General features: G+C 54.3%; 13 protein-coding genes across 13 annotated transcripts; 5 read left to right on the forward strand and 8 right to left on the reverse strand.

The window, feature by feature from the left end:
* Window positions 1-198: 198 nt before the first annotated feature.
* CPAR01_01048 (ubiquitin-conjugating enzyme) lies at window positions 199-863 on the forward strand (the record flags this gene model as incomplete). Its single annotated transcript, XM_060485338.1, has 3 exons — window positions 199-305; window positions 375-707; window positions 761-863. The coding sequence occupies 3 exons, from the start codon at window positions 199-201 to the stop codon at window positions 861-863; spliced, it is 543 nt and encodes a 180-aa protein (XP_060356195.1).
* Window positions 864-1,377: 514 nt separating this feature from the next.
* On the reverse strand, window positions 1,378-2,002 carry CPAR01_01049 (50S ribosomal protein L31e; the record flags this gene model as incomplete). The annotated part of the gene is made up of 3 exons (XM_060485339.1): window positions 1,378-1,581; window positions 1,718-1,792; window positions 1,910-2,002. 3 exons carry the CDS (start codon window positions 2,000-2,002, stop codon window positions 1,378-1,380), a joined length of 372 nt encoding a protein of 123 aa, XP_060356196.1.
* Window positions 2,003-2,411: 409 nt separating this feature from the next.
* On the forward strand, window positions 2,412-4,037 carry CPAR01_01050 (uncharacterized protein; the record flags this gene model as incomplete). Its single annotated transcript, XM_060485340.1, has 4 exons — window positions 2,412-2,519; window positions 2,608-3,008; window positions 3,062-3,746; window positions 3,801-4,037. Coding segments are annotated over 4 exons (1,431 nt in total), but the record flags the coding sequence as incomplete, so codon positions are not given.
* Window positions 4,038-4,826: 789 nt separating this feature from the next.
* Window positions 4,827-5,823, reverse strand: CPAR01_01051 (PCI domain-containing protein; the record flags this gene model as incomplete). The annotated part of the gene is made up of 2 exons (XM_060485341.1): window positions 4,827-5,717; window positions 5,791-5,823. The coding sequence occupies 2 exons, from the start codon at window positions 5,821-5,823 to the stop codon at window positions 4,827-4,829; spliced, it is 924 nt and encodes a 307-aa protein (XP_060356198.1).
* Window positions 5,824-8,140: 2,317 nt separating this feature from the next.
* Window positions 8,141-8,407, reverse strand: CPAR01_01052 (uncharacterized protein; the record flags this gene model as incomplete). Its single annotated transcript, XM_060485342.1, has 1 exon — window positions 8,141-8,407. One exon carries the CDS (start codon window positions 8,405-8,407, stop codon window positions 8,141-8,143), a length of 267 nt encoding a protein of 88 aa, XP_060356199.1.
* A 1,249-nt stretch (window positions 8,408-9,656) lies between these two features.
* Window positions 9,657-13,216, forward strand: CPAR01_01053 (heavy metal translocating P-type ATPase; the record flags this gene model as incomplete). Its single annotated transcript, XM_060485343.1, has 2 exons — window positions 9,657-9,772; window positions 9,832-13,216. The coding sequence occupies 2 exons, from the start codon at window positions 9,657-9,659 to the stop codon at window positions 13,214-13,216; spliced, it is 3,501 nt and encodes a 1,166-aa protein (XP_060356200.1).
* A 531-nt stretch (window positions 13,217-13,747) lies between these two features.
* Window positions 13,748-15,843, reverse strand: CPAR01_01054 (uncharacterized protein; the record flags this gene model as incomplete). The annotated part of the gene is made up of 3 exons (XM_060485344.1): window positions 13,748-14,253; window positions 14,361-15,747; window positions 15,811-15,843. 3 exons carry the CDS (start codon window positions 15,841-15,843, stop codon window positions 13,748-13,750), a joined length of 1,926 nt encoding a protein of 641 aa, XP_060356201.1.
* A 1,002-nt stretch (window positions 15,844-16,845) lies between these two features.
* CPAR01_01055 (uncharacterized protein) lies at window positions 16,846-17,942 on the reverse strand (the record flags this gene model as incomplete). Its single annotated transcript, XM_060485345.1, has 3 exons — window positions 16,846-17,091; window positions 17,186-17,598; window positions 17,756-17,942. 3 exons carry the CDS (start codon window positions 17,940-17,942, stop codon window positions 16,846-16,848), a joined length of 846 nt encoding a protein of 281 aa, XP_060356202.1.
* An 876-nt stretch (window positions 17,943-18,818) lies between these two features.
* Window positions 18,819-19,305, reverse strand: CPAR01_01056 (uncharacterized protein; the record flags this gene model as incomplete). The annotated part of the gene is made up of 2 exons (XM_060485346.1): window positions 18,819-19,001; window positions 19,162-19,305. The coding sequence occupies 2 exons, from the start codon at window positions 19,303-19,305 to the stop codon at window positions 18,819-18,821; spliced, it is 327 nt and encodes a 108-aa protein (XP_060356203.1).
* Window positions 19,306-21,208: 1,903 nt separating this feature from the next.
* CPAR01_01057 (RNase P subunit p30) lies at window positions 21,209-22,294 on the forward strand (the record flags this gene model as incomplete). The annotated part of the gene is made up of 1 exon (XM_060485347.1): window positions 21,209-22,294. One exon carries the CDS (start codon window positions 21,209-21,211, stop codon window positions 22,292-22,294), a length of 1,086 nt encoding a protein of 361 aa, XP_060356204.1.
* A 366-nt stretch (window positions 22,295-22,660) lies between these two features.
* Window positions 22,661-22,981, forward strand: CPAR01_01058 (uncharacterized protein; the record flags this gene model as incomplete). The annotated part of the gene is made up of 1 exon (XM_060485348.1): window positions 22,661-22,981. The coding sequence occupies one exon, from the start codon at window positions 22,661-22,663 to the stop codon at window positions 22,979-22,981; it is 321 nt and encodes a 106-aa protein (XP_060356205.1).
* Window positions 22,982-23,161: 180 nt separating this feature from the next.
* Window positions 23,162-24,333, reverse strand: CPAR01_01059 (uncharacterized protein; the record flags this gene model as incomplete). The annotated part of the gene is made up of 3 exons (XM_060485349.1): window positions 23,162-23,442; window positions 23,510-23,787; window positions 23,864-24,333. 3 exons carry the CDS (start codon window positions 24,331-24,333, stop codon window positions 23,162-23,164), a joined length of 1,029 nt encoding a protein of 342 aa, XP_060356206.1.
* A 69-nt stretch (window positions 24,334-24,402) lies between these two features.
* CPAR01_01060 (uncharacterized protein) lies at window positions 24,403-24,861 on the reverse strand (the record flags this gene model as incomplete). Its single annotated transcript, XM_060485350.1, has 1 exon — window positions 24,403-24,861. The coding sequence occupies one exon, from the start codon at window positions 24,859-24,861 to the stop codon at window positions 24,403-24,405; it is 459 nt and encodes a 152-aa protein (XP_060356207.1).
* Window positions 24,862-24,877: the final 16 nt, after the last annotated feature.

Here is a 24,877-nt window from a genome sequence, read left to right on the forward strand (position 1 = left end):
CCTCTCCCCTTGGTCATCTTCCCGCACATTGCATTCCCCTGCACATAAGTACTGGCTGGCCGGATATCACCTTGCCTTAGCAAACACCTCCCTGCTTCATCCCAGTTCTCATCCCAGCCTCCCAGCCTCAAGACGCCCCCTTCGCCTCGACCAGTGCTCTTTGCGATTGCTTCTTTCCATCTCACGACATTTGCGATAATGGACTACAGCATGGAGGACACCCAGAACTCCGCTCCCGGAAGCGTTCCAGCAGCTAAGATTGCTGGCGCCAGGAAGGGACCTGATGCTCAGAGCGTCACCAAGAGGTATGAATATCTCGTTGCAAGACGTTGCCGTCTCATCTACGACCAGACGGACTAATTTCATGACTACAGATTGCAGACGGAATTGATGCAGCTTATGACTTCTCCCGCTCCCGGCGTCTCAGCATTCCCTTCGGCAGACGGCAACCTCATGTCGTGGACGGCGACGATTGAGGGACCCGAACAGACTCCCTACGCCGGCCTGACGCTCAAGCTCAGCTTGTCGTTCCCCAACAACTACCCCTACGCTGCGCCAACGGTGCTCTTCACGACGCCTATCTACCACCCCAACTTCGACTTCTCTGGCCGCATCTGCTTGGATATCCTCAAGGACAAGTGGACACCCGCCTATAACATTCAAACTGTACTCCTCAGTTTGCAGAGTCTGCTGGGCGAGCCAAACAAGTGAGTTGCCCCGGCAAAAAGTGGTTCGTTTGCCAATGCTAATATGGAGTCAGCGCTTCTCCTCTCAACGGCGAGGCCGCAGAGTTGTGGGACAAGGACCCCGAAGAGTTCAAGCGTAAGGTCCTCGCTCGTCACCGCGATGTTGAGGACGAGTGAGCGCGGGCTTGCTTGTGGATGACACGAGGATGAGAAAACATTGTTTCGAGCACTGGAGAATTGGAGTCTATCATGTATGATTACGGGCCGGTTGTTTTGGAACTCTTTTTGTTAGGAATTGGACTGCATTGCATGGTCGGGACTTGGCCTTCAGGATTGGGTATATCCTGTTCATCTGCTTCTGGCAGACCGCGACCAAGACGATAAAAAAAGAAGACCCTGTTGGACGATGTGTGTTACAAGAACCACAAGAGATTGATGATGTCCCAAAAAGCCTTCGTCATCGTTCACCATTGCCTGACACATACGCAACGCTTCCTTCGCGCGCACTTTGGCGCAGACAAAAAATAACATTCCACCACATCGCGGGGTCCAATACTAGTAAAAAGTCGTCGAAGTCGTGTGGGGAATCAAGCGTTGTTCACATTTCCGTCGATTTTGTATGTGAGACTAGAATGCCGAATGCAACTCCGATGCCTTTATGCCGCCCTGAAACCATCCCAAAGAGAACTTTTTACTCCTCAACGACAACAGTCTGGAGACCCTTGGGGTTCTTGACGTTGACGGCCTGGACGTAGCTGTACAGCTTCTCCTTGGCACCCTCCTCGTCGTTTCGTCTGCGGGAGATGCGGATGCGGAGTCTGTAGGGAACGCCCTTGATGCCCTGCTCCCAAACCTTCTTGTTCAGCTGGGGGTCAACGCGGACGTCGGAGGTACCCTATACGAATCACGAGGTTAGTGAGCATTCTTATGGTGTCTATACATGTAGTGTGGTTCGGTATGGGGTCGATTGGTGTTGTTGGGTCTTGATGCAAAATTTCGGGATGGGTTCGAGAGGGACAAGCAAGACGTACCATGGCCTGGAGAGCGAAAGCCTTGATCTCCTTGATGGCACGGGGAGCGCGCTTCTTGAAGGAAACGCCGTGAAGCTACAGAGCAAAAATTGTCAGCATTGCTATGCTATGCTACCGGATCGCCATCGTGGGCCATTGAATTCGCTGTCGACGGCGGCGTCCTTTTTTTTCTCTCCTCGGGGGAATACTAACGCGCTTGTGCATGTGGACGGTGTACTCGCGAGCGACGACATCAGCGATGGCGGAACGCTGCTTTCCGGCGGGCTTCTTCTGCTTGGTCGACATTTTGGCGGTACCTCTCGTTGGGCGGTTCGGTCGTCGGGATCGCGGAGTCGAATTGTCTAAGAAGTTGTCGATGTGATGGTTTTGCGTAGTCCGGCAGGTCATCCCACAAAATGTGAAGCGAGAAATTGCAAGCCCTACCTGCTTTTCCGTGGCTGAGGCGGGGCCTGTGCTTGTGGCTGGGTAGCTGAGGTAATGCGGCGTTTTCTTTCCACCTGTCCCTCTTTTCTCGAGAGGGGGCACGTGACGTTGCTCAAGAAAGCGTCTGAGTGCCTGAGAAGCTAAGGCGCTGCAGTGAAGTGGACTCGTGTGTGGGTGGGACCACATTGACAGTGGGAAAGCGCGCTTTTTCGGAGGAAAGTACGTAGAGGTGGGTCGTATCCCCCCTGACCAGACAACCTGAACGAAATTAGTGTCTGGGTCTGAGTGCTTGCTTGATCTGCTGTTATGCCGTATCCCAACGGCATCCAAGACTCAAGCCATCACGCCTTGCAGCGCCATCGTCAATCACACTGACGCTGTCAGTTTGCGCCGTGCGCGATCCTTCCCTTCTTACGCTCGTTCAGTACACAAACCGACCTGGGGGAAGCCTAGCAACCGACGAGTAGACAGCCGCGCTACGACCGAACCTTTGCGGAGTGCACCTGCCAAACCTCATCTACGATATCCGTACCGCGCCTCTCCGACGACCAAACTTCGATTTCGCACCACCCGACGACAGCGACTCTGTCGGCCGCCGTTTCCTTCTCGTCCGACTTCTCTTCATCAATCACTACATAATTCCGATTTCGTTTCTCGATTCTTCTCGCGAATCCAACCCGCTCGATATCATGGAGGACCGATCAACTGGGGCCTCCGGCTCGCCATCTCCTCAGCCAGACCTGCACCGGAACCGATTGCCGACTCTGTTTGAGGTCTTGAGTCGTCGAACCCTGCCGCCCGTCGACCTCTTCTCGTTCTACATTTTCATGAGAGATCAGCAAAAATCCGTCGATTATCTCGATTTCTGGTATTTGCAAATGGCATCCCAGAATCACGCGTCTGTTCACTAACGAAGGATAGGCTCGATGTTGCTCAGCACATGTCCTTGTGCCGCCACTATGTGCGCGAACTCCGCAGATCCGTCCTAGTTGGAACACCTGACTTGGATAAGTCGGGCTCCAAGCGGTCTTCTCAGATCTTGGATGGACTTGGTGACATGAGCCATTCCGCCGCCGGCCCATCAATGTATGCCACTGAGAAGGAGAAGAACCAGGATGCACAGATGTCGGCCTACCTGAGAGAAGAGGCCCAAGACTCCCCTCAAAGCAGCACTGGAGAGCATCGCAGCCGTCCCAGTGGGGCGTTCAGCACTCCGCGCGACCTGACGACAGATTCCAACTCTCCCGCACACACCGTCGCGAGACAGGATATCCGGGCTTCGGCGGAGAAGATCCTCTACACCTTCCTCCTTCCGGGCGCAGAGCGTGAAATCATTCTTCCGGGCTCCATTACTCAGGACGTCACGACTTCCATTGAGGACTTTGGTAGAGACGATCCAGAGGTGTTTGACGTTGCCAAGGACTACGTCTTTCAGGCTATGGAACGCGATGCCTTCCCCAACTTCTTGAGAATGAAGGCCCTTGGCAACCTCATTCCGACCACTCTCCAGATCAGAATGATTGTTGGTCTTTTGGCCATGTTTGGTGGCTTCTGGGCTGCTTTTATTCTCATCTTCCTCAATTCCCCTCGAACTACCAGATGCTGGGTGAGTCTATGCATGATCTCATATCTGAATTTCGCCTGCTAACCTATCTTTCAGCTTATCCTTCCATTCACTGTTGGCGTCTACTTCCTCGCATCATACCAGTACTCTCTGGATCCTGTCCTCGCTCTCATCGGCCTCAGCGAGTACACGCCGTTCAACTTCTCTCGAATTCGTGAGCCCTACGTTCGTAAGCTCCTTGCTAAGCGGTCTATCATGGTCCTCGCCGTCACAATTTTAATCGACGCCGCGCTCTGTGTGCTTTTCATCCTTGTCCCCGGCAAACGGTTGTAAAATACCTTGTTTTATCCTGGACAACAAACAAAGGATGTGTTGCAATACCCCAAACACAACAACAATGCGGCCTCAGTCTACATCACGGATGTAATAATATGGACGCTTTGTCTCCCACAGTGAGAGCTTTTACGAACGTTACGACCCCCAAGATTTTGAGCGACAGAGTTTCCCAAATTTTCGGTTTTGATTCGGTCTTCCATTCAGGATACCAGAGAGGCACGGCGTAGGGACAGTCGAGGCCCCCAAGGGAACATAACCTCGCACACGGCGTTGAACAAGGGACAGATTTAATTTCTTTTCAATGTACACAAGGCATTGGTGTATCATTATCGACATTGCGAGAATCGACACTGGAATCCTCGCCACCGAAGGCAGGTAAAACTGCAAGGCGGCAGAGGAAGAGGCAGAGGAGAGGCGACAGGAGACTTTTGGCTTCGACACATTCATTCACTTTCTACATTCCCTTAAATTTTATCAATGGCACGCTAGATAGGCATCACAGAACAGGAAACGGTGGAGATTAATCTCTGTCAGTATTATCGAATTCGATCTTGACTGTATTTATTGAGTTCTCATAATGTATCGTGATAATGCCTGTGCTACTTTTCGGCTGTTTCCCCTTCAGCATATCTTATGCCGCGTCCTGACCGTCTATCAAGCGCCACCGAGCCTCCAACGAGGTCCCTGGCCGCTGGTCCCCCGAGTGTAACTCCGGGAGAAGTGTCCCCGAGACGAGACTGGAAGTACCCTCTACATCTCCAGCTTTCCCATCCACCAACTAATCCACTAAAGCTTCCGTCGGCTAGCACGCTTCTTCTCCTGCTCATCATCCTCCTCGTCCACGTCCATGGCCTCGTCGTCAATCTCCTCCGTGTTGTCCATCATGCTGGTGCTGCCCCGCTTGTTGTACCGCTGCGCCCTAGACGTGTGGCCCAAGAAGCCGCCTACCCTCTCCCCACTACTGCTGCCGCCGTGCTGTGCGTGACCGACAGCGAGCTTCCTGCCTCCCGCACCACCGGCGCCCCCCGTCTCGGGATCCTTCTTGACGTCCTCGACGAGCTTGGCCAGACGGGCGTCCTGCGCGGCCTTTTCGCGCTGGCGGCGGGCGGCGGCGTCGCGGATGCTTGCAATCTGGGACTCGAGGTCGCCGAGGGTGGATTCGCAGCGGCTGGACCAGGCGCGGAGGGCGGCGATCATGGGCGGGACGGCTCCCGGGGCGAGGTCGCGGAGGGCGGCGAGGGAGTTGACCTGGACGATTTGGCGGTGAGGGTCGAGGGTTGCGTCGAGGAGGCCGGCGTAGATTGCGGAGATGACGAGGTCTTCCAGAGCGCGGGTGGAGGGGAGGCCGAGGGCGGACTGGAGGGCTGCGTAGGTCAGGTTCGAGCGGTCGCGGGCCAGGGTCAGGAGGGAGAGCTGGCGGAGTTTGAGGGTTTGGGCATCGTTGAGCTGGGGGAGACCCGATGCCGAGGCAGATTGGTAGGTGGCGTAGGTGCCGTGGGAGAAGAGCTCGAGGAGGCGGAGGTGCGGTTCGAAGTCGGGGGACTGGGCGAGGGCTTGGATTTGCGGGGTCTCGAGGAGCTCTGTGAAGAGGAAGGTGTTTGGATTTGATGTTGCGCGGGTGACGAGGTCGGCTGCGGCGCGGGGGGATGTTGCTGACTTGCTCAGGGCCAGGAAGGGCTGTTGTTGGGAGGTTGTTAGCATTTGCGTCCGTAGATGAGCAGAATGTGTGGTTTTGTTTTGGGCGGCTTACCTCGAGAGCATTGAGAGCTTTGGTCTGCTCCATCGTGAGAGCTGCTCGTCTGTGATGTTCACGAAGCTCCGAGGTGGGGTACTACTGCTGTAGGAGTAGCTGTCGTCACTACCTGCAATAGCACAATGTGGGGTTGGGTTGACGAGGCTGAAGGTAGGTTGGTCCAACTCGCTGGGGATCGGACGAGACGAGGCTGAGAAGGAAGGTCGCTTTCGGAGGATGCTACCGTACCTCTCTGTCGTGTCGTCAGAGGTTGGCAAATCGTAAGGGTGTGAGGAAGCGAAGGGGGTTTGGTTCGTTTGTGGTGTGTTTCCTTTGGAGATCGTTCTGAGGACGAAGCTTGTGTCAGATTCGTTTGAGGTGCCCGTCCAGACAGGGCCGCTGCAAGAGCGAATGGGGACGCTGCCACAGAGGTCGGGTGCCTTAGTGGCGCGGGGCAAAGTGTGTTCGGGGGCACCTGGCAGGGTGCTGGTGGGGTCGACACATCTTACGGAGTAAGCCCAGGTATCTTACCTAACCTAACGTGTTAGTTAACCTCAGTAACCTTACCTAAGGCAAGCATTTTCGAGGCGCACCTTAAGTCGAGGCCGGATGGGGCATACCAGCCGGGCCGCTGACGGGAATTGGAATGGAAGCTCTTCTGCATTCCGTCCAGTGGTCTCACTTCAGGTTGGACAAGAAAGGAGCGTGGCAGATAACTGGTCTCTTTGTCTCCATACCGTTGACCAGGAGCCATGGCGAGACTGGCAATGATCGTTTCCTCATGAATTGGTCTGAAGCCAAAACGGCTTCGAGAAGCAACCGTGGGAAGTTGGAGCCGGAGCTTGGCGATATGATCTTACAAGGAACTGGGTTTCTTTACGAAAATCTCCCGAAGATCAATTGGCATCCGCAGCCACATGCCATCATTCTTTCACTCTTGCTGCAATACTGTTGCATGCCATTTTACCTTCCATATTCGGGTGGTTTTGAAGGATATCGAATACATTGCAGATATGGATGATGGGTTATGCAGCTTACGTTGCAGCTTGGCACAGGTAGTAAGTCGAATCAGCGTCGTAACCCCTCTCTTCAGAAGCCTGCATCGTACGTTATCGATATCAGACTGGACTTTTTTTCCTCGTTGTTGACATCAGGATGTGTATCAAGGTTTGTTGCCGGCGGTCTAGAAAAAAGAAGTTGACAGAATTGTTTGGTCGGTCCGTCGGAAACTCAAAATAAAGTCATGGTGGAAGTCGGGTCTTAGGAATGACAGACCGATAACGAGTACAATGTGAAATCGAAAGACACAGACTTGCGTACAGATTGAGTCTGACGAAGATCAGTCCATAGGAATAAAGATCAGAGCCACGAATCAATCAGATGCCGCCGTCATCGCTGTTCAGTCTTGTTGATTTGCAATTCTCATGTGTTCAGTTCAAGAGACACGGAACACGGCTCTCAGGAGCATGAAGCATAGCGCCCACAATTCCCACTCCGAGACGCGCCGGATCTAAACCGTCCAATGGAGAGTTAGGATGGACTGGTTTCTGGCGAGCCAGTCACCCAGAATGCTAGGCTGGTCTGAGGCTGAAGCTCAATCCGAATCCAGGAGTCCCCTTGGACCCTAAAAAACTGCCTCAAGTGACCGTGCCCCCCGAATGTTTCGTTAGCCAAGCTCAGGGCTCAGGTGCGTCGTCGTGTTCCGTTCCTCGCGCAGGCGCTCCCTCGACCCCGGACGAGGAAAAGCGAGGGGTGTGTCTGTGTGTACCGATAGATACGAAGGTTGTAGTGAGCGACGGAGCGTGGCAATGAGTTCTGGCACCCATCAGCTCAGCTTACCCAAGTCCAGTCAGTTGAAGCCAGTCAGCCCAGTCAGTCTTACGTGCTACCCCCAGGAAGTGCCATGAATAGTCTTCCTGTAGAAAATGCACAGCCGGACCTAGCCCTGACTCGATGTCTCACCGGTCAAGGAATGGTATCCATAGTCGTACACCTATCCGCAAAGAAGAGGTCTTCAAGTCCTCGTGGATGATGGGCAGTAAATGAACCTGTGAGCGATGTGACATCTGACAGATTGGTACTGCGTAGATGGGCGGTGCGCCAGACAAGGAGCGGATAGATATTGGTTGATCTGGACGAGTCGAGGTTAGTGCGAGGTTCTCGCGATCCCCCCACTGATCTCTTTTTGGCCCAGAAATAGACCAAGGGCGCAAAGTGGTCAAAAGGAGATGGAAGGAGAGAAGTGAGAGGGGGGCCCCGGGCCAGGTGTGGCGCCCGAGCACCGAAAGGTGCAGTGCCGGCTGGGATCACCCGTGCGAATCTCGTTGGTCACTTCGGCCACGCCCGTCGGTTCGTCGTCGACACAATTCTATCCGTACATGTGCCGTCCTTCTTTCCAGTGTACACAGAAACTCTTTCTCTTGTGCGTCTCGTTCTTCAAGATCGACTCGTGGCAATGATGCGAAGACTCGCGGCGCCGGGTGACGGTTTTGGTGTAGCCCATGAGGTAATCAGTGACCTTAGTCAGGGGCGAAGCTCGGGAGCAACATAAAAAAGAGACTCGGGGTTCAGGAGGCGTCACTGGAAAACAATTAACAGAAGCCAAGATCAGGATAAGAGCAGGGGCAAAGGTCATGTTGCTGGAGTCCTAACTGCAAAAAGCAATAGAAGAAATCCAACCGCACGAGCCCCCAAAACGAATGCAGCCATTGTCGGTCTTGGAATATGGAATAAGGAATCTGGCAACACTAAACAGTTCTGTCATGGCTGGAATTGGCGCTGAGAGCGTTGCAGTTTTGCAGTTGGCGTCGCAATTGCCCCCAGGAGTTGTTCAATGTTCCGTTCCAAGTGTCCACACACACAGCACAGGCAGAGAGACACAGACACAGGCAGTCAGACGCACCAGCAGCAGGAGCAGCAGTAGCAAGCGCACACCCCCTTCGGGCCATTGGGGCCACTTCCCTCCCACACACCCCGGTTGCCAGTCCCACGATTGCGCCAGATGATTACCTTAGATCCCGGCTACACCGCGCGCACCCACACGCCGCTGTTCCGTCTTCTTCTCCTGGCCCTGCAGCCCACCTACCTTACCTTACGGATACCTTGCCTTACCTTACTTTTGTTACAACTTACGAAGTACTCCCCCCCCCCCCAGTCAAGCAGTGTTGATGCTGGTTTGTAACTTTGCTTCACTGGCCGCTGCTACTACCGCTGCATTGCATCCTGGTGTGGACATTCCCACACTCCTTCCACTCCCACTCCCATCAGTCCCATGGGCGGCGGACCTTCAGTCCCATTCCTGCCGGTCCACGAAACTTTGGCTGACAAAAGCCGACCTTCCGTTTCCGTCCCCCCCAAGCCTCTCTCTCGCCTTCCATTCTGCCCATCGTGCCATTGATTGCCGCCGTTCTTCTTCTAGCCTCCCGGGCCCTTGATTCTTAATCCTACCTTGACCCGGCTTCTTCTTTGCGCGCTACCTTACTCAACTCACGTACGTACGCTTACTTTTACGCACCAACATACTCTCTCCGTACGCATACACGAACACGTAGATTCGTACACTCAAACACCACGATACCCACCTTTTCAGTATCCGTACATAGTACTCGGAAGCCGGTCTTCTGGAGCATTTCCCGAAAGTCTCTCTCTTCCAGCTTTAACTCGAGTCCTTGCTTCGTCTCGACTTCGATCCCGTCTTCGAATAATCTCCCGAAAAAAGACTCCCCTACCTCTCTATGGACAGCTAGCACTATCATGAAAGATTGGTGCTAGATAAGCTGTGGAAAAAGTCCCGAAACCGAAGCATAACCAAAGACCGAGGCTGGCCCTATACTCACACCGCGGTCGCTTCCTGAGCGCAAACCTCCCAGAGACAAACCGACAACATGGCTCCTCCGGCCATTAGAGTACCGAGGAAGAGCGAGAGTGGTCCTATGGCCACTCTTGCCACACCAACAGCAACCCAGTGGGCGACGACGACCCTCAAGGTCGGCGGCATGACGTGAGTTGCGCTCCGTTGCGACGTGTTCCCTTTTCGATATGCTTACCCAGTTTCAACAGATGTGGCGCATGCACTTCAGCAGTAGAGTCGGGCTTCAGAGGTGTAGAGGGTGTAGGAAGCGTCTCTGTCGCCCTGGTCATGGAGCGAGCGGTAGTAATGCACAATCCCGAAGTCATCTCTGCCGAGCAGATCGCCGAGATTATTGAAGACCGAGGATTCGACGCCGAAGTACTCTCCACCGATCTACCCTCACCAATGTTCCCAACAAAGCAAGACCTGTTTGATGCTGAGGAGGATAGCGGATTAATGACGACAACCGTCGCCATAGAGGGAATGACGTGCGGCGCATGCACATCAGCTGTTGAAGGAGGGTTCAAAGACGTACCAGGCGTAAAGAACTTCAGCATATCCTTGCTGTCCGAAAGAGCCGTCATTGAGCATGACCCGACACTACTCAGCGCCGAGAAAATTGCGGAAATCATCGAAGACCGAGGCTTTGGCGCCGAGATTGTAGACAGCGAAAGCGCACAAGAAAAGCCCAGAGCCAGCAGCAATCCCACAAGCTCTGTCGCCACTACAACAGTCGCAATTGAGGGCATGACTTGCGGCGCCTGTACATCTGCGGTTGAGGGCGGATTCAAGGAGGTGGAGGGTGTTTTGCGTTTCAACATCAGCTTGTTGGCTGAGCGCGCCGTCATTACCCACGATACAACAAAGCTCCCAGCGGAGAAGATCGCCGAGATCATCGAGGACCGTGGCTTCGGTGCTGAGATTTTGTCGACTGCTTTCGAGACGTCAGCAAACGGTGCAGGAGGAAACTCCACCGCCCAATTCAAGATTTACGGCAACCCAGATGCCACGGCCGCCATGGCCCTGGAAGCAAAGCTTCTCACCATCACCGGTATCAACTCTGCTAAGCTCAGCTTAGCTACCTCCAGATTGACGGTTACGCATCAAGCCAATCTGATCGGCCTGCGTGGAATTGTCGAGGCTGTCGAGGCCGAGGGCCTCAATGCCCTTGTGTCCGACAACGACGACAACAACGCACAGCTCGAGTCCCTTGCCAAGACCAGAGAGATTAACGAGTGGCGGAGAGCCTTCAAGTTGTCTCTGTCGTTTGCCATACCCGTATTCTTTATCAGTATGATTTTACCCATGTGCTTCCCAAGCCTTGACTTTGGCAGCTGGGAGCTTCTTCCCGGCATCTTCGTTGGCGATTTGGTCTGTTTGGCCCTTACGATACCCGTCCAATTCGGCATTGGAAAGCGTTTCTATATTTCAGGTTGGAAATCCATCAAGCATGGATCACCGACCATGGACGTTCTCGTCATCCTCGGCACCTCATGCGCCTTCTTTTTCAGTATCATGGCCATGTTGGTGTCATTCCTTTTCCCGCCGCACACGAGACCCGCTACCATTTTCGACACTAGCACGATGTTGATTACATTTGTCACACTCGGCAGATTTTTGGAGAACCGCGCCAAGGGTCAGACTTCTAAGGCCCTCTCGCGGCTAATGTCTCTGGCACCGTCCATGGCTACTATTTACGCTGACCCGATCGCCGCTGAAAAGGCTGCCGAGGGTTGGGAGAACTCGACTATCTCCGGCGAGCCCAAGACGCCCAACCGTGATGGTCACGCCGCAGAGGAGAAGGTCATTCCCACCGAGCTGCTTCAGGTTGGAGATGTTGTCATCCTTCGCCCTGGTGACAAGATTCCGGCCGACGGTATGATGGTCCGCGGAGAGACGTACGTCGACGAGAGCATGGTTACTGGCGAGGCTATGCCCGTCAACAAGAAGAAGGGCAGCTACCTCATCGGCGGTACCGTCAACGGTCACGGTCGTGTCGACTTCCGAGTGACGAGGGCTGGCCGCGACACGCAGCTGAGCCAGATTGTCAAGCTCGTCCAGGATGCCCAGACCACTCGTGCTCCCATCCAGCGACTCGCTGACACGATTGCCGGTTACTTCGTACCGATCATTCTTATGCTCGGTTTCCTTACATTCCTCGTTTGGATGATCCTCAGCCATGCGCTCAAGAACCCACCTAAGATCTTTACTCAGGAAGCTAGCGGCGGTAAGATCATGGTCTGCGTCAAGCTCTGCATCTCTGTCATTGTTTTCGCCTGCCCCTGTGCTCTCGGCTTGGCTACTCCCACCGCCGTAATGGTTGGCACCGGTATCGGTGCCGAGAACGGTATCCTCGTGAAGGGTGGAGCTGCTCTGGAGACAACGACTAGAATTACCCAGATCGTTCTGGACAAGACTGGTACAATTACCTACGGCAAGATGAGCGTAGCCAAGATGAGCCTCATCTCGTCCTGGCAAGACAACGAGTGGCGCCGCCGACTCTGGTGGCATATTGTCGGCCTCGCTGAGATGGGCAGCGAACACCCTGTCGGAAGAGCTGTTCTTAATGCTGCAAAGACTGAGCTCGGCCTAGACGAAGAGGCTACTGTTGACGGCAGCGTTGGCGAATTCAAGGCAGCGGTTGGAAAAGGTATCAATGCGCTTGTCGAACCCGCCGTCAGCAACGAACGTACCCGATACCGCGTTCTCCTCGGCAATGTTCGTTTCCTCCGCGAGAACAACGTCGATGTCCCGGCCGAAGCTGTCGAGGCGTCTGAGCAGCTCAACGCGAAGGCCAACTCCAGCTCGAAGAACACCTCTGCCGGCACCACCAACATCTTTGTTGCCATCGACGGCCAGTACACAGGTCACCTCTGCCTCGCTGATACAATCAAGGAGGGTGCGGCGGCTGCTATTGCTGTCCTCCACCGGATGAAGATCAAGACCGCCATCGTCACGGGCGACCAGCGTTCCACTGCTGTCGCCGTGGCTGCGGCCGTCGGCATTTCCCCCGACAACGTGTTCGCTGGCGTATCCCCCGACCAGAAACAGGCCATTGTCCAGCAGCTCCAGGATCAGGGCGAAGTCGTCGGCATGGTCGGCGACGGTATCAACGATTCCCCTGCCCTCGCAACCGCTGACGTCGGTATTGCCATGGCCAGCGGCACAGATGTCGCCATGGAGGCGGCTGACGTCGTCCTCATGCGTCCCACCGACTTAATGGACATCCCCGCCGCGCTCCACCTCGCCCGCTCCATCTTCAACCGCATCAAGCTCAACCTAGCCTGGGCCTGCTTGTACAACGCCATCGGTCTCCCCTTCGCCATGGGCGTCTTCCTACCCTTTGGCTTCCACCTCCACCCGATGGCCGCCGGCGCCGCCATGGCCTGCAGCAGTGTCAGCGTCGTCGTCAGCAGTCTCCTGCTCAAGTTCTGGACGCGCCCGAGCTACATGATCGACCCCTCTGCCCAGACCAAGAGACGCGGCTTCGGCATCTTGAGTAGAGTCAAGTACGTCGTGCGCAGACTCAGAGGCAAGCGGACGCAGGATCAGGGTTACGTTCCTCTGGCCAACATGGCGGACCGGGACGAGTAAAGAGATCAATTAGTCGTCAATTTTCTATTGTTTTTGTGGATACTTGTATAGAATCAGGGGGGCAAGCCTCCGTTCGAGGTGGAACTGGTCCAATGATGCCAATCCCCTCTTCTCACTAGAGAAAGAAAATATAGTTTTACCTGGCGTGTAAGCCGGACGGTTCCTTATGTCCTTCAATCCGTCCTCCGTTTTAGTAGCATAGCAATGAAGTCAAACGGGTCATTAACCCCTATTTTAAAACGATCAAGCATAATAATTGTGATCGTGTTACATTGTTGTGTTTTATGTTTCCAGGTTTCCCCTTTGAAGATATCGATTGTACAGAATGAAAAGCTACAAGAAAGGACCATCACGTCCGATATTATTAGTCCGTTGTGGCATTGCAATATCAGGAAACTCAACTCAGAGAACCACGGTAAAGAGAAAAAGAGTTGTTTCCGCTAACGCCACGCTATGCAACAAATAATGTCAACAATGATACACAAAAATTAATATCGCACAAGTGAGAACCCCGTCACCGATTCCACCATTCTAGACACCAGCAAAAGTCTTGGCGATAATCTGACTTCCCACAACCTCAGTTGAGCGCTGCGCCTCCTCCTCTTCACTCAGCATCCGACTCCACAGCCTCAGCTCGTCGACGCTCACGTTCCTCTTCTCGAGCTCCCACTTGACGCTCCCAGGTATGGACGAGGAGGAGCCGCCGCCACCGATCAAGGGCACGGCATCGCCACCAACCTCGCCGGGACCCTTGCCGTTATTCTTGGACAAGATGCCGAAACGCAGACCGACCTCGGTGACGGTGACAAGAATGGAGATGACGATAAGGACGATGATGATCCAGGTGATGTAGCTCATCTTTGCGTCGGCGACCGAGTCGGACAGAATCTCGGCGAGGTCGAGGAAGACGCGGCAGCGCTCGTTGAGGACCTTGATGCGCGGGTCGATTTCGAGGTACTCCCGGATGGCGACGTACAAGGGGTGGAGGGTGGGTTCCGAGTCCCAGAAGAAGTTGGGGACGTCGAGGATGTTGGATGCTGGTGAGGTTTGTTAGACGGGGGATTTCGTGGTTACAGGACGACGATTGTTCCCGAGTATGTCACAAGCAGGAAACAGAGGTAGGGGCGGGCGTAGGGTGACTTACAAAGGTTGATGTCGACACGGCTCTTGAATAACCGGCCTAGGATCTTGACAATTTCCGTTCTCGTCATGTTCAGCTCGCCCGTGAGTGCTAGCCTCTTGGGAACGTGCTGCGCATCCAGCATCGTCTCGCTCATGCGCTCCTCAAACAGACATAACTTTGTGCTCTGCGCGATGGCGTGACTGATGGTCAACTTCACCATGTGGTCGCTGCGCGGCAGCAGGGTAATCATGTCGTTGAAGATGCGAGGCCGCTTCACGTCGTGGCTGTACTCAAAATGGAATTCCTCCGTCTCAAAGTCCTCCTCGTCCAGCGGGCGGGTGAGCAGAGAAAGTCCGGCCTCGTTCTGGGCAAAGGTCAGGTCCGCGAGTATGTCCTTCTCCTGATGCTCTGTGAAATTCCAAAAGACGACGACGCCGTATGAGAAGAGGAACATCTCGGCAAAGGCCTTTGCATCTGGGATCCGCGCCATCGGGGATAGGTTGGGGTCGTCGGGGGATTGCTCGCGGTGATTGCGTTGAGAGGACTCGTCACCGAATCCGTTATTGCCGTTCATGGGACTCCCGTGGACGGGGCTGCCATTGTATCCGTCTTCAAAGTACCCCTCGTGATAGTCGCGCTGCTCGCTTCGCTCAATCTCCATATCTAGCACCGTCTTGCCGCTTCCGGGGGTCTTGACGATCGGCCGGCTGCGAAGGCGGTAGCCCTCTGTACCGTTTAGGAGAGGCAACGAGTACACGACGTACAGGCAGTCGTCGTAGAGCTTCGTCTTTGCGTCATGCTTGGTTCGTAGGAAGTCGGCCGTCGATTTCATCTTGTACGATTGCGCCGTACAGTACGCGGTCAGCCTAGCCAGCTTTTCCTTGCGCTGGACCTTGGGAAGACGCTCCGCGTAACTCTTGCCGCGAATACCGCCTCTCTTGCGCAGCACGTCAAGCTCCTCGTCGCGTAGCGGCCTGTTCTCTTCCATCTCAATCTCCTTTGCCATCTTGGTTGCTTCCTCGTCCAGGTCCTCGTCCGAGCCTGGCTTCTCGTCCGTTTCGGGCAACAGCACGAGCTTCTCGCTGATCTTGGTCGTGCGCGACGGCATGTTCTGGCCGCCCGTCCTAGACTGTAGATTGGGCAGCCCTGTGCTGGGGCGTCGAGCGCTTGCAAGGCCATTTCCAGGCCGCTGTGGCGGAGGTTGTGGTTGAGACTGGGGTTGAGGCTGGGATTGGTTCTGCGGTGGTTGTACTCGAGGCTGGCCGGAGGGGATGTCGTAGGCGTGCTGGAGAACGTTGTCGACGGAGATGAAGCGCATCGCAGGTCGAGCGGGGACGTTTCCGATGCCGGTATCCTGACGTTGGAGGGAACCTCTTGGAGGTGGAGGTCGTTCTCGCGAGTCGGTCACCTACCGTAGGCTCGCATTAGCATTTCACGTAGACTTGATTATGGAGACGGGGTTACGACGGACCAGCACCGACGGGCCTCGTTTTACGGGCGCCATTCCTGCGATTGTCTCGGGTGTTGTTGGAATTGAATGATTAGAGAAAACGGTGTCTCTATCGCACAAAGGGTGCAGATATCATCGAACAGAGGTTGCGATCAGAGATGTCTAGAGGTCAAAGACACCAAGTCTCATTGGGTAGTTGTCTGCGTGGTCTCGACATGACGGAAGCAGCTCAGGAAACTTCAGAGCGCTTACACCGCCACAGTTCCACTTGTGGCTGAGTGCATGTAGATACGTCATACCTCCTCTGTGGCTCGTTCAATCAACACCAAGACCTCGTTCTCACGATGATCCAACTTCCGAGTATTCGGCAAGTAAAATGAAATGGAAACAAAATAATTATACTAGAAATTTCTAGAAATTCAAAAGCTTAGCCGCCCTCACGGGCGGCCTACGAAAATCCTCAGAGACTCTTACCAGCCTCAGGTGTAACGATGTAAGGATTTTGCACGAGACTCGAACTCGCGACCTATGAGTGCGGGACAATTCAAACGGGGACATTTCCCGCTACGTCATAGGCCTGATGATAGAATCACATCTCGTTGTCTATTATAAAGGTGTCGAGGGCGGGTGATGTGCGTGAACCTGGATGTGCTGGTGGCTTATTCGCGAAGTTTAGTTGAATACACATTGGGTATTTGTAGGTCTGCCTAGCGGGTCTTCTCCAAATGCGTATCTTCGTTGACGATCGAGGGCTCTATATATCTCGGTGGTATCTAATTCTATACTACCAACAGGCTCACAAACCAAGAAAGTTAGTAGATCTTGAGCAAAGGTTTGCTTTGTTAGATCGCATTAGGGTAATGATTTTTGCCGTGATAAAATCCAAAAGTTAAATACTACCAAACAACACAACAACAATATGATTCAAGTCAATCTCACTGAGTTTGGCTCTTCATAGCAATAGGTATACCTCTGAACAACGATCGTAAGTCATAAGTCCCTCTGGATCCGTGTATCCATCCGTCCGAGTTACACATAGGAAATCTCATGATGACTTTACGCCTCTCTGGCAATGATCCCATTCAATAACCGGTCATCTTGTCTTCTCCGCTCATGTGTAAGAACTAAACCCTCAGACGCGACTGCCACAGCCCACAACAGCGCCAGTCCCGCGCTGACAATGACCAGTAATTGCTCATTGTCGTCGAGGGAGGTCTCTGTCAATATACTCGACGCCTGCGATAATTGGACGATGAAGAGTGCAACCCACGAGCTTGAGACGATGTAGTGTAAGTTCTCGGTCTAGGGAATACTGGGTCAGCTTACTTCACCCGTGTATCAACCGAAGCAGCTCAAAGGTATACGGGTACGAGGAGAATGAGAGCGCAAGACGTACCTCAATCTCCTCCAACACCTTCTCCCAAAACTTACTAACCCTCTTCTCGCCTCTATTCCGCCGAATGATACCCTCAATACGTTGCATAGGTAGACAGACAACCAACTCCTCATAGCCCCTTGCCAGAGCGTCTGCGAGCGCCACCAGCCTCTCACCCCTCTCGCGTTCCCGCCCCTCCATCTCGTCGAGACTTGACCGAGTCTCATGAGCCAGGCCACGGTAGAGGGCAGGCAGCTCGCTAAAGTGACCCAACACGGTCCTCGCTGTGGGCGGCTGACGCATAGGCAGGCGATTATACAGGTATCGGTTCTCCGCTGGGGTAAAAGACCTCCCCAACAGAACGGCTGCGGCAAGACCACGTTGAGGGGGGTCAGAATGCGTAACTTGATTGGGTTCTGTATGGTAGTCTTGTCCTGGTTGGGGAAGGTAGTCATCCAATGTTAGCTAAGGAACTTTTGCAGTAACAGGAGCCTCCTACGAGACATAGAACCGGAGTAGCCGTCTCACCGGCCCCCAAAAGATTTCTACATGAACAGACAGAGAAAGAGAGAAGGAGAGAAGGAGGCATACCTTGCTGCACCTGTTCGGCAACACCGTCAGGAAAGATGGGGGCCACCGGACGCTGAGGCTGTCCTCGGCCACCCCGCGTGTGCCGTTGGTCTCGCTGTCTATGCGACATGATGCAATATGGGCTGATGTAACGATTCGAGAAGCGATCCGATACGACGGCGCTGTACGAACTTTCGAAATGAGACATTGCGGCACGGTCAAACTTTGAGCGACTCTTTTGTTCGATATAAGAGAAGCTTGTGTACGGATGTCGTTTCTTGTTGTTTGGCGAGGGATCTCGTTCCAGCAACAGATTACAAACCTGAAAGATGCCAAATTTGGATATCTTGCGTATATTGGAGATGGATCGCAACCACGGGTTGGGAGAAATCCGCCCCGGAAGACTACGTGAAGGACGATATGAAGTGGAATCACGGCCAGGATAGCCCCGACCTTGGGAGATTGATGACGGGAGTAGACTGAAATCGCGGATGCCCAGAAGAATCCCGCCCGGAAGTCCTGAAGAAGAGAAGAAGGTGAACCAAAATCACGGACGTTCACTGACAATACCGCCGCGCTCTTGGCGAAAGGACTTCCTGCTTCCTCTCAGGAGGAAATGATGACAAGCCAGAACGTAGAGTTGGCAGAGAGGAATCCTCAGCAGCTCACAGCCCTCCAGGTACGTGGCGAAGTGCAAAACCCCAAGCCTCATCGTGGAAACACCAGAAAATTCAATTGTCGTTTACGCGTGTCGATGGACCCCTCCCCAAACGCCTGGCCAGCATGGTATCTTGCCTAGAATCACACACGAAAAAAGAAAACAACCACTAGTCTGCACTCATCCACTCCTGCAGATGGCAAGACTTGGGGACGGAAGGAGAGAGAGACCGGCGACAAGCCTTTCCCTCAGCAAAAAGCCCCAAGTCCGTTCGTCATCGCCAGTTCCTCCGGCCTTCGTCCTGCTTCTCTCCACGATACCCGAAATCCGCTTCTTCCCAAGTCCGTTCTCCTCGCGTCGTCGCGCCTTGTCCGCACTTGGACTTGGTGAAAGAACCTCCAATGGGTGAGAGTCAGGTGACCGCTCTCATCGGTACTGAGGCGGAGCTTGGCCCCAACCCTGGGGAGGCTGACCATGCACTTGCGGGGGCGGCATTTGACCTCCGCCCTTCATGGCCGTGACGTCGGGGCGATTCTCAAGCGGCTGGGCAAAGTTGCAAATGTGGCAGACAACATCGGTGTAGCCCTTGAAGGACAGGGGTATAACGGGCTAGAATTGGTAGGTTAGCTTTGAATATCCCATCTTTAGTCTCACAAAGGTAGGCCAGTGACATGAAATGAGAGTTCGACAAGGGCTTGAATGAGAGGTACACATAAGAAGGCTCATCAAGACACGGAAAGAGCACGAATGAATGTGCAAAAAGACTCACAATCCAGCAGAATGTGAACCAAGGGTGGCTCTTGATGACATGGCCAGACATGTTACCGCAGTTGTAACACTGGCAGACCATACCCTCGTAGCCCTCGACAGGCTTACGGAAGGTGTGCTCTCCGCACACGAAGAAGAAGAACATTGTGACGATTGATCAGACGTATGCACGCTCAGTTGCTGTAGCTGCAGGTCGGGAAGCAGCGGTGGCGGGCGGCGGCTGGGTTTGGGCGACTTTTCCGTCGGATGATGGCGGTAAGACTTCCTCCGCCCCGGCGTATCGCGCTCAGGTGGGCTAGTAGCGAAATTTGGAGGAGCGATACAGAGAAAGCTCTGTAGATTTGTCGGCCAGTGTTTCCTCGAGCTGCGCGGCCTGGGTAAGCGACGACTTTGTGGGACGTCGGAGGTTGCGCCAGGAGTTGAAGGAAGAAAGGGCCGTTGGACGCGGAAGGAACAGTTGACGTTGGCGGAGGAGTGGATGTCCTTAAACGGAAGAAAAGGGCAGGCCACTCATACCTTGAGGTACCTTAAGGCAATAAATGTAGGTAAGCAACCCAATCCAATGAGCGCGAGAGAGCTACGTTAAGCTGTACGGTGTGATGTATCCTGGGCTAGCCTCTGGCTTTGCTCGCCGAGATGCAGGAATCCCAATTTCTGATAGGTTCCCGACAAACCAACAAGAACCAGAAGGCAAAAGGTTTAGAAGGTGGCCCAAGCTTAAGAGGGAATTTGATCGATGGCTGGCGGGTGAGGAGAGCAATGGAGGGACGAACGACTTTCTTGCTAGCTTTGGTGTCACGGGTGTGTGCCAGTCTTGCGTGTCCCCTCGAGGCGGTGCATCCTTGGCGATCCGGCCAGTAGACTCGAGCTTGTTGACATTCTACCGACATTCACCCATTTCTCCCTGAACGAACCTTTGAGCCGTGGGAGAGTTACGGATGAGGTAGTTCAGAACTCCAGAGACCTTATTCCCGAGACACATACTCAGGGGAACTATGGGGTGCATGACAGGAGACCTGTCGTCCGTCTGATAACTCGACGACTGCAGTAACGCTTCTTAAATCCCTTTATGCCCTTTAATGCAGTTCCTTTGGGTAATTTTATCGCGTGGAATGGAACTTCATGCCCCCAAAGTTACGAGGTTCCTCCCCGTTTGGCACCTCTCAGCTGCCCATTTCAGCCAATTCGCCTGGCGGGCTGAAAAGTCTAGGATCATCCGTGGATGCCGCTGCAGTCTATGTTTTTTGCTGGCGACCAAAAGGGGGAAGGGGAAAGCTCACTGCGCCATTCCATTATTACGTGGAAACTGTGTTATCTGCCATGTGCAACTCTATTTACTGCAGTTGAACGCAAACCTTGACAGTTGCCATCACCAGTACCGTCCATCAGGGCTCTCTTAGAAAGAAACCTAGAGGACAGGAGGCTACAGCTGCGAAGGAGGCAGCCTGCCAAACCAACGAGGGCGATCTTCTTACAGGGCATGTCATCGCCTCCACTCCAGTCCGATGTTTCCGCACCCCGTTCTTCCCGCCGTTACCTCCGGCCAAAAAGCGCCCGACCGTCAGTGACACCTCAGTTGGTGGCTTGAAGTGGGAAAAGGTCACCTAAAAGGCTAAGGTAAGCAAAGATGTGTCTAGCGCCATGCAAGCCACTTTAGGCCCCACGTTCCTTAAAGTCAACCTACCCAGTAACCTTTCTGTCTCTGTGGGTGCGTCATCCCAGCACCAGAACCGAACCCCGCGGAACCAACCTAACACCGACCTCCGTCTTCAGTCCAAAAAATTTTGGCGACGCGCTGTACCACGAGAGTCAACCTCGAAGCCAAGAAGGTTGCGACAACAATTCGACCAGCAGCAACGTCGTGAGGTCGATCTCTCTGCTCTAACCCCCGATTGATCACTACGATATCATCTCAAGAAAGATACTGTGCACGAAATCGGCGCCGAGCCCAGGACAAACACCGGATCACACCAAGAAATCAGTCACCGCAAGCTCCTATGCGCCAAACCCCACGATAGCTTCATCGAAATTCTCCCAACCAACCCAAAATGCTCTACGACCTCAACATCCCGTGGTCCCCAACCACATCCCCCGCCGACCTCGCCCGCACAATCTCCTTCGCCTCCTCCCTAGGCTACACAGTCCTCGCCCTCAACCACACAATAACGCCCCCGATCCCTTCGCAAATCACAAACCCCCTACCAAAGTTCCCATCAAAGTTCCCATCACACTCAACAGCAGCAACACCACCACCGCCAACAGGGACCCCATCACAACCCTTCCAACAACAACAAAAAAACAAACAACCAACAATCCTCCACCGCGCAACAGTAACCCTCTCAGACCCCTCCCAAAACTACCGCCTCCCAACCCTCGCCCTAGCCTACGACATCCTCGCCGTCCGGCCCACCACAGAAAAGGCCTTCCAGGCAGCCTGCCTCTCCATGGCCGAGCCCTCCCTCATCTCCCTCGACCTGACGCAGCACTACCCCTTCCACTTCCGCCCGAAACCCCTCATGGCCGCCGTCGCCCGCGGCGTCAAGTTCGAAGTCTGCTACGCCCAGGTCCTCACTTCTTCTTCGTCTACCTCTTCTTCCGCCTCTGGTGGAGGCATCGGCCCCCCGCCCGACGCGAGAGCCCGCGCGACGTTCATCTCAAACTTTGCCTCCCTCGTCCGCGCGACAAAGGGCCGCGGCATCGTCGTCTCCAGCGAGGCGCGCGGCGCGCTGGGGTTGAGGGCGCCCAATGACGTTGTCAACTTGCTCGCTGTGTGGGGATTGGGCAGCGAAAGGGGCACCGAGGCGTTGGGAGTCAACCCGCGTGGCGTCGTGGTGAACGAAGGGATCAAGAGGAGTGGATTCCGGGGCGTCGTGAACGTGCTCGAGGTCGGAGGGCGGGAGAGCGATGTGAAGAAGAATCAGCAGCAGGGGCAGGGGCAGCAGCAGGGGAAGAAGGGCAAGAAGCAACAAGGCGGCGGTGCAGGTGGTGGTGGTGGTGGTGGTGGTGACAAGGGCAATGCGCAGAAGCGCAAGACGCCTGATGAGGGTGGTGATGGCGCGCAACCTACAGTTAGCAAGAGGCAGGCAAAGAAGCTGAGGTTAGCTCTCAAGGAACAGGAAAAGGAGGCTTCATAGATGCTTAGGTCAGGAACGAAAAGAACAGAAGAACAGAAGAAAAGGGCGTGAGAATGGCATAGGAAGATATTGGGTTGGGCGGAAGTCATTTACGCTTTATGATACCCCTTAGAAGAGAGCATCATTGAACCTCTGTATACCTCTGTATCAGGATATCGATATTTTCCACAAGTTGATGACGGTGACGCTAGATTCACCAATGTAAAGAGCAGTCATTTATCCCTCACACAGCATAAGAGACGCGTTATGAAACTTGACCGTCTTCTTTCCAATGCAATCGTATATAGGTTTGGGGAAAGGGGTCTAGGTGGGTGCAAGTGTTTTGGTGTTGCCTTTTTGTTTTTCGATGTCTTCAAGAAATGAATTATGTACAACCGCGGGGGGGATATGTGTGTAAGTTGGCTCAACTTCTCCAAATCCCTCTCCATCTTCCCATTACACACGCCACACCATGTGGAAGCTTTCCAGAAAACGAACCTCATCGCACGCGCGCAGCAGGTCAAGACGTGTGGTCGTAATGAGAGTGAAGGGTGGGGTTTGTCTGACGCTGCCTCCTTTTTCCACCTTCCTCGCTCTCTCGTATATACCACCATGCCAAACCGAGACCTCTCCTTCCCCTATTTCACCATTAAAAACCCCTTCCTTTCCAACCAACTTCCCCCTCATTCCAAGAATCGAAAAATCTAGGGTATTTCGTATGCCGTTGCTGAACCACTTTCAAGTCGTCAACGACGTTGCCTAGGTACGTCTTATGCATACGCAGTATATGCAACTCAACCTCCCTCCCTGGCTACCACCTCACATTCCGATTAAAACCCTTCCACAGCACTTGCATGTCGATCAGAGAGTTCGAGGAGTAGTCGGTCCTTAAGCTGGGGGCGTCGCACGAGCCTGGAGCTGGGCAGTCGCCTGCAAGAGATTACCGAGCTGAAGAGACCTTGTCAATGCAAGGCCGCTGACGGCGACCTGGGGTTGAGCGGGGTTCGCGGCGATCGGAGCGACGGGCGTTGCTGCAGCGGGCTGGTTGGCAGCGCCGTTGCCGTTGAGGCCGCCAAGGTTGACGGAGGCGGACGGCTTGCTGACAGCGGGCGCGTTGCCCACGAGGGGGGCAGCCGGGGGTTGAGGGGCAGCGGGAGCCGGAGCAGGTTCTATCCATGCATTGTCAGCCTATTCTCGAACCTGTCTTAGATCGTTCACTAGTAGAATGCCACTTACGAGCTGCTGCGGGAGGCGGGGTGGCCGCAGGAGCCGCCGCAGGGGGCGGGTTCGATTTCAAGCCAGCGAATGGATCTGTCGGAGGAGGTCCCGGAATGACCAGAGGCGCCTTCGATGCCGCAGGAGCAGCTGGCGGTGCTGCGGGGGCCGCGGGAGCTGCGGGAGCCGGAGCAGCAGGCTGGGCCGCAGGAGGAGCAGCTGGGGGAGCAGCCGGAGGCGGAGGCGGAGCAGCAGCGGGCGGCGTTTGCGTGACCAACTGCGTGATGATCTGTGGAGGCCTATATGATATGTTGGTCAGTGGTCTCATCCCATCATATTGAATAGTCCAGCGTTCGCTAGGTCGAGAAAGCTTACGGAGGAGCCTGCGTAACGAAGACCGTCAACGGCGCAGGTACTGAGGCATTCTGGTAGATCGTCTTCGTGACAGTGACCGGCGGCGGCGCTGGAGGAGCTGGAGGACAAGCGTTGTTCGGCTTATTGCGGTTGCCCTGGTTGTTTCTGCTGCCACCGTTGAGAGCGTCCAAGATGCCGGCGATGAGGTTGCCCTGTCCCGATCCTCCTCCATTCGCTCCCTTGTTCAGAGATCCAGCATTTCCAAGGTTCACCGTCTTCACTTCAACCGCGCCCGCGTTGGCACCCTCTACGTTGACGTTTCCGCTTCCATCGATGTTGATGTTTTGTCTTTTGTCGACAGCCGCGCCCTGCTTTCTCGTCAACCCAAATTCATTACCACCCTCGACGAAGTTGTCCCGCGGTATGTTGAGTGAACGCACCTGAGCGATTGATGTTAGAGTTGCCACGGCGAAGAGTAGACTATGCCTCATCGTGGGCTCGGGGGCGAAAGCTGGAGACCTTCGAGTGTCGCCAGCGTTTCTCGGTTTCGATCTTTTCCACTATTCGTATCCTTCTTTTTCACTATTTGCTTTTTCAAAGAGCGAGTTCAACAGGCCAGCCGTCGGTGAGTTCGTTGGGATCAACCCTAGGATCGAAAAGAGTGTAGTGGTTTGTGGAGTGTTCCGTAAACCTTCGCGATTACGAAAGGAAAGAGTTACGGGCAGACAGACAGCGACCTGCAGAACATGTCCAGAGTTCAAGGAGATAAGACGGCCAAGACCCCTCGAGTAGTGAGAGTGATCGAGAGGGTGTGCGGGTACTAAGAAAAGACGAGAGATGTGACCAGAAATGGGTCTGAGGGGGGGTGTGAGGACAAGAGAATGTGAGAGGTGTGAATCTTGGTCAGAGACTGAATGCCGTATTTTCCGTGTCTTTCCCGCCAGGAACAGGCACGCACACACGCAGAGAGTTTGGGTAAGGAGAGCGAGAAGTAAAGGAAAGTTGGGACGAAGCACCATCAAACCACAAAAACAG

The sequence above is a fragment of the Colletotrichum paranaense genome, assembly GCF_030867605.1.
Source record: "Colletotrichum paranaense strain IMI 384185 chromosome Unknown Scaffold_1.1, whole genome shotgun sequence".
Taxonomy (NCBI): Eukaryota; Fungi; Ascomycota; class Sordariomycetes; order Glomerellales; family Glomerellaceae; genus Colletotrichum; species Colletotrichum paranaense.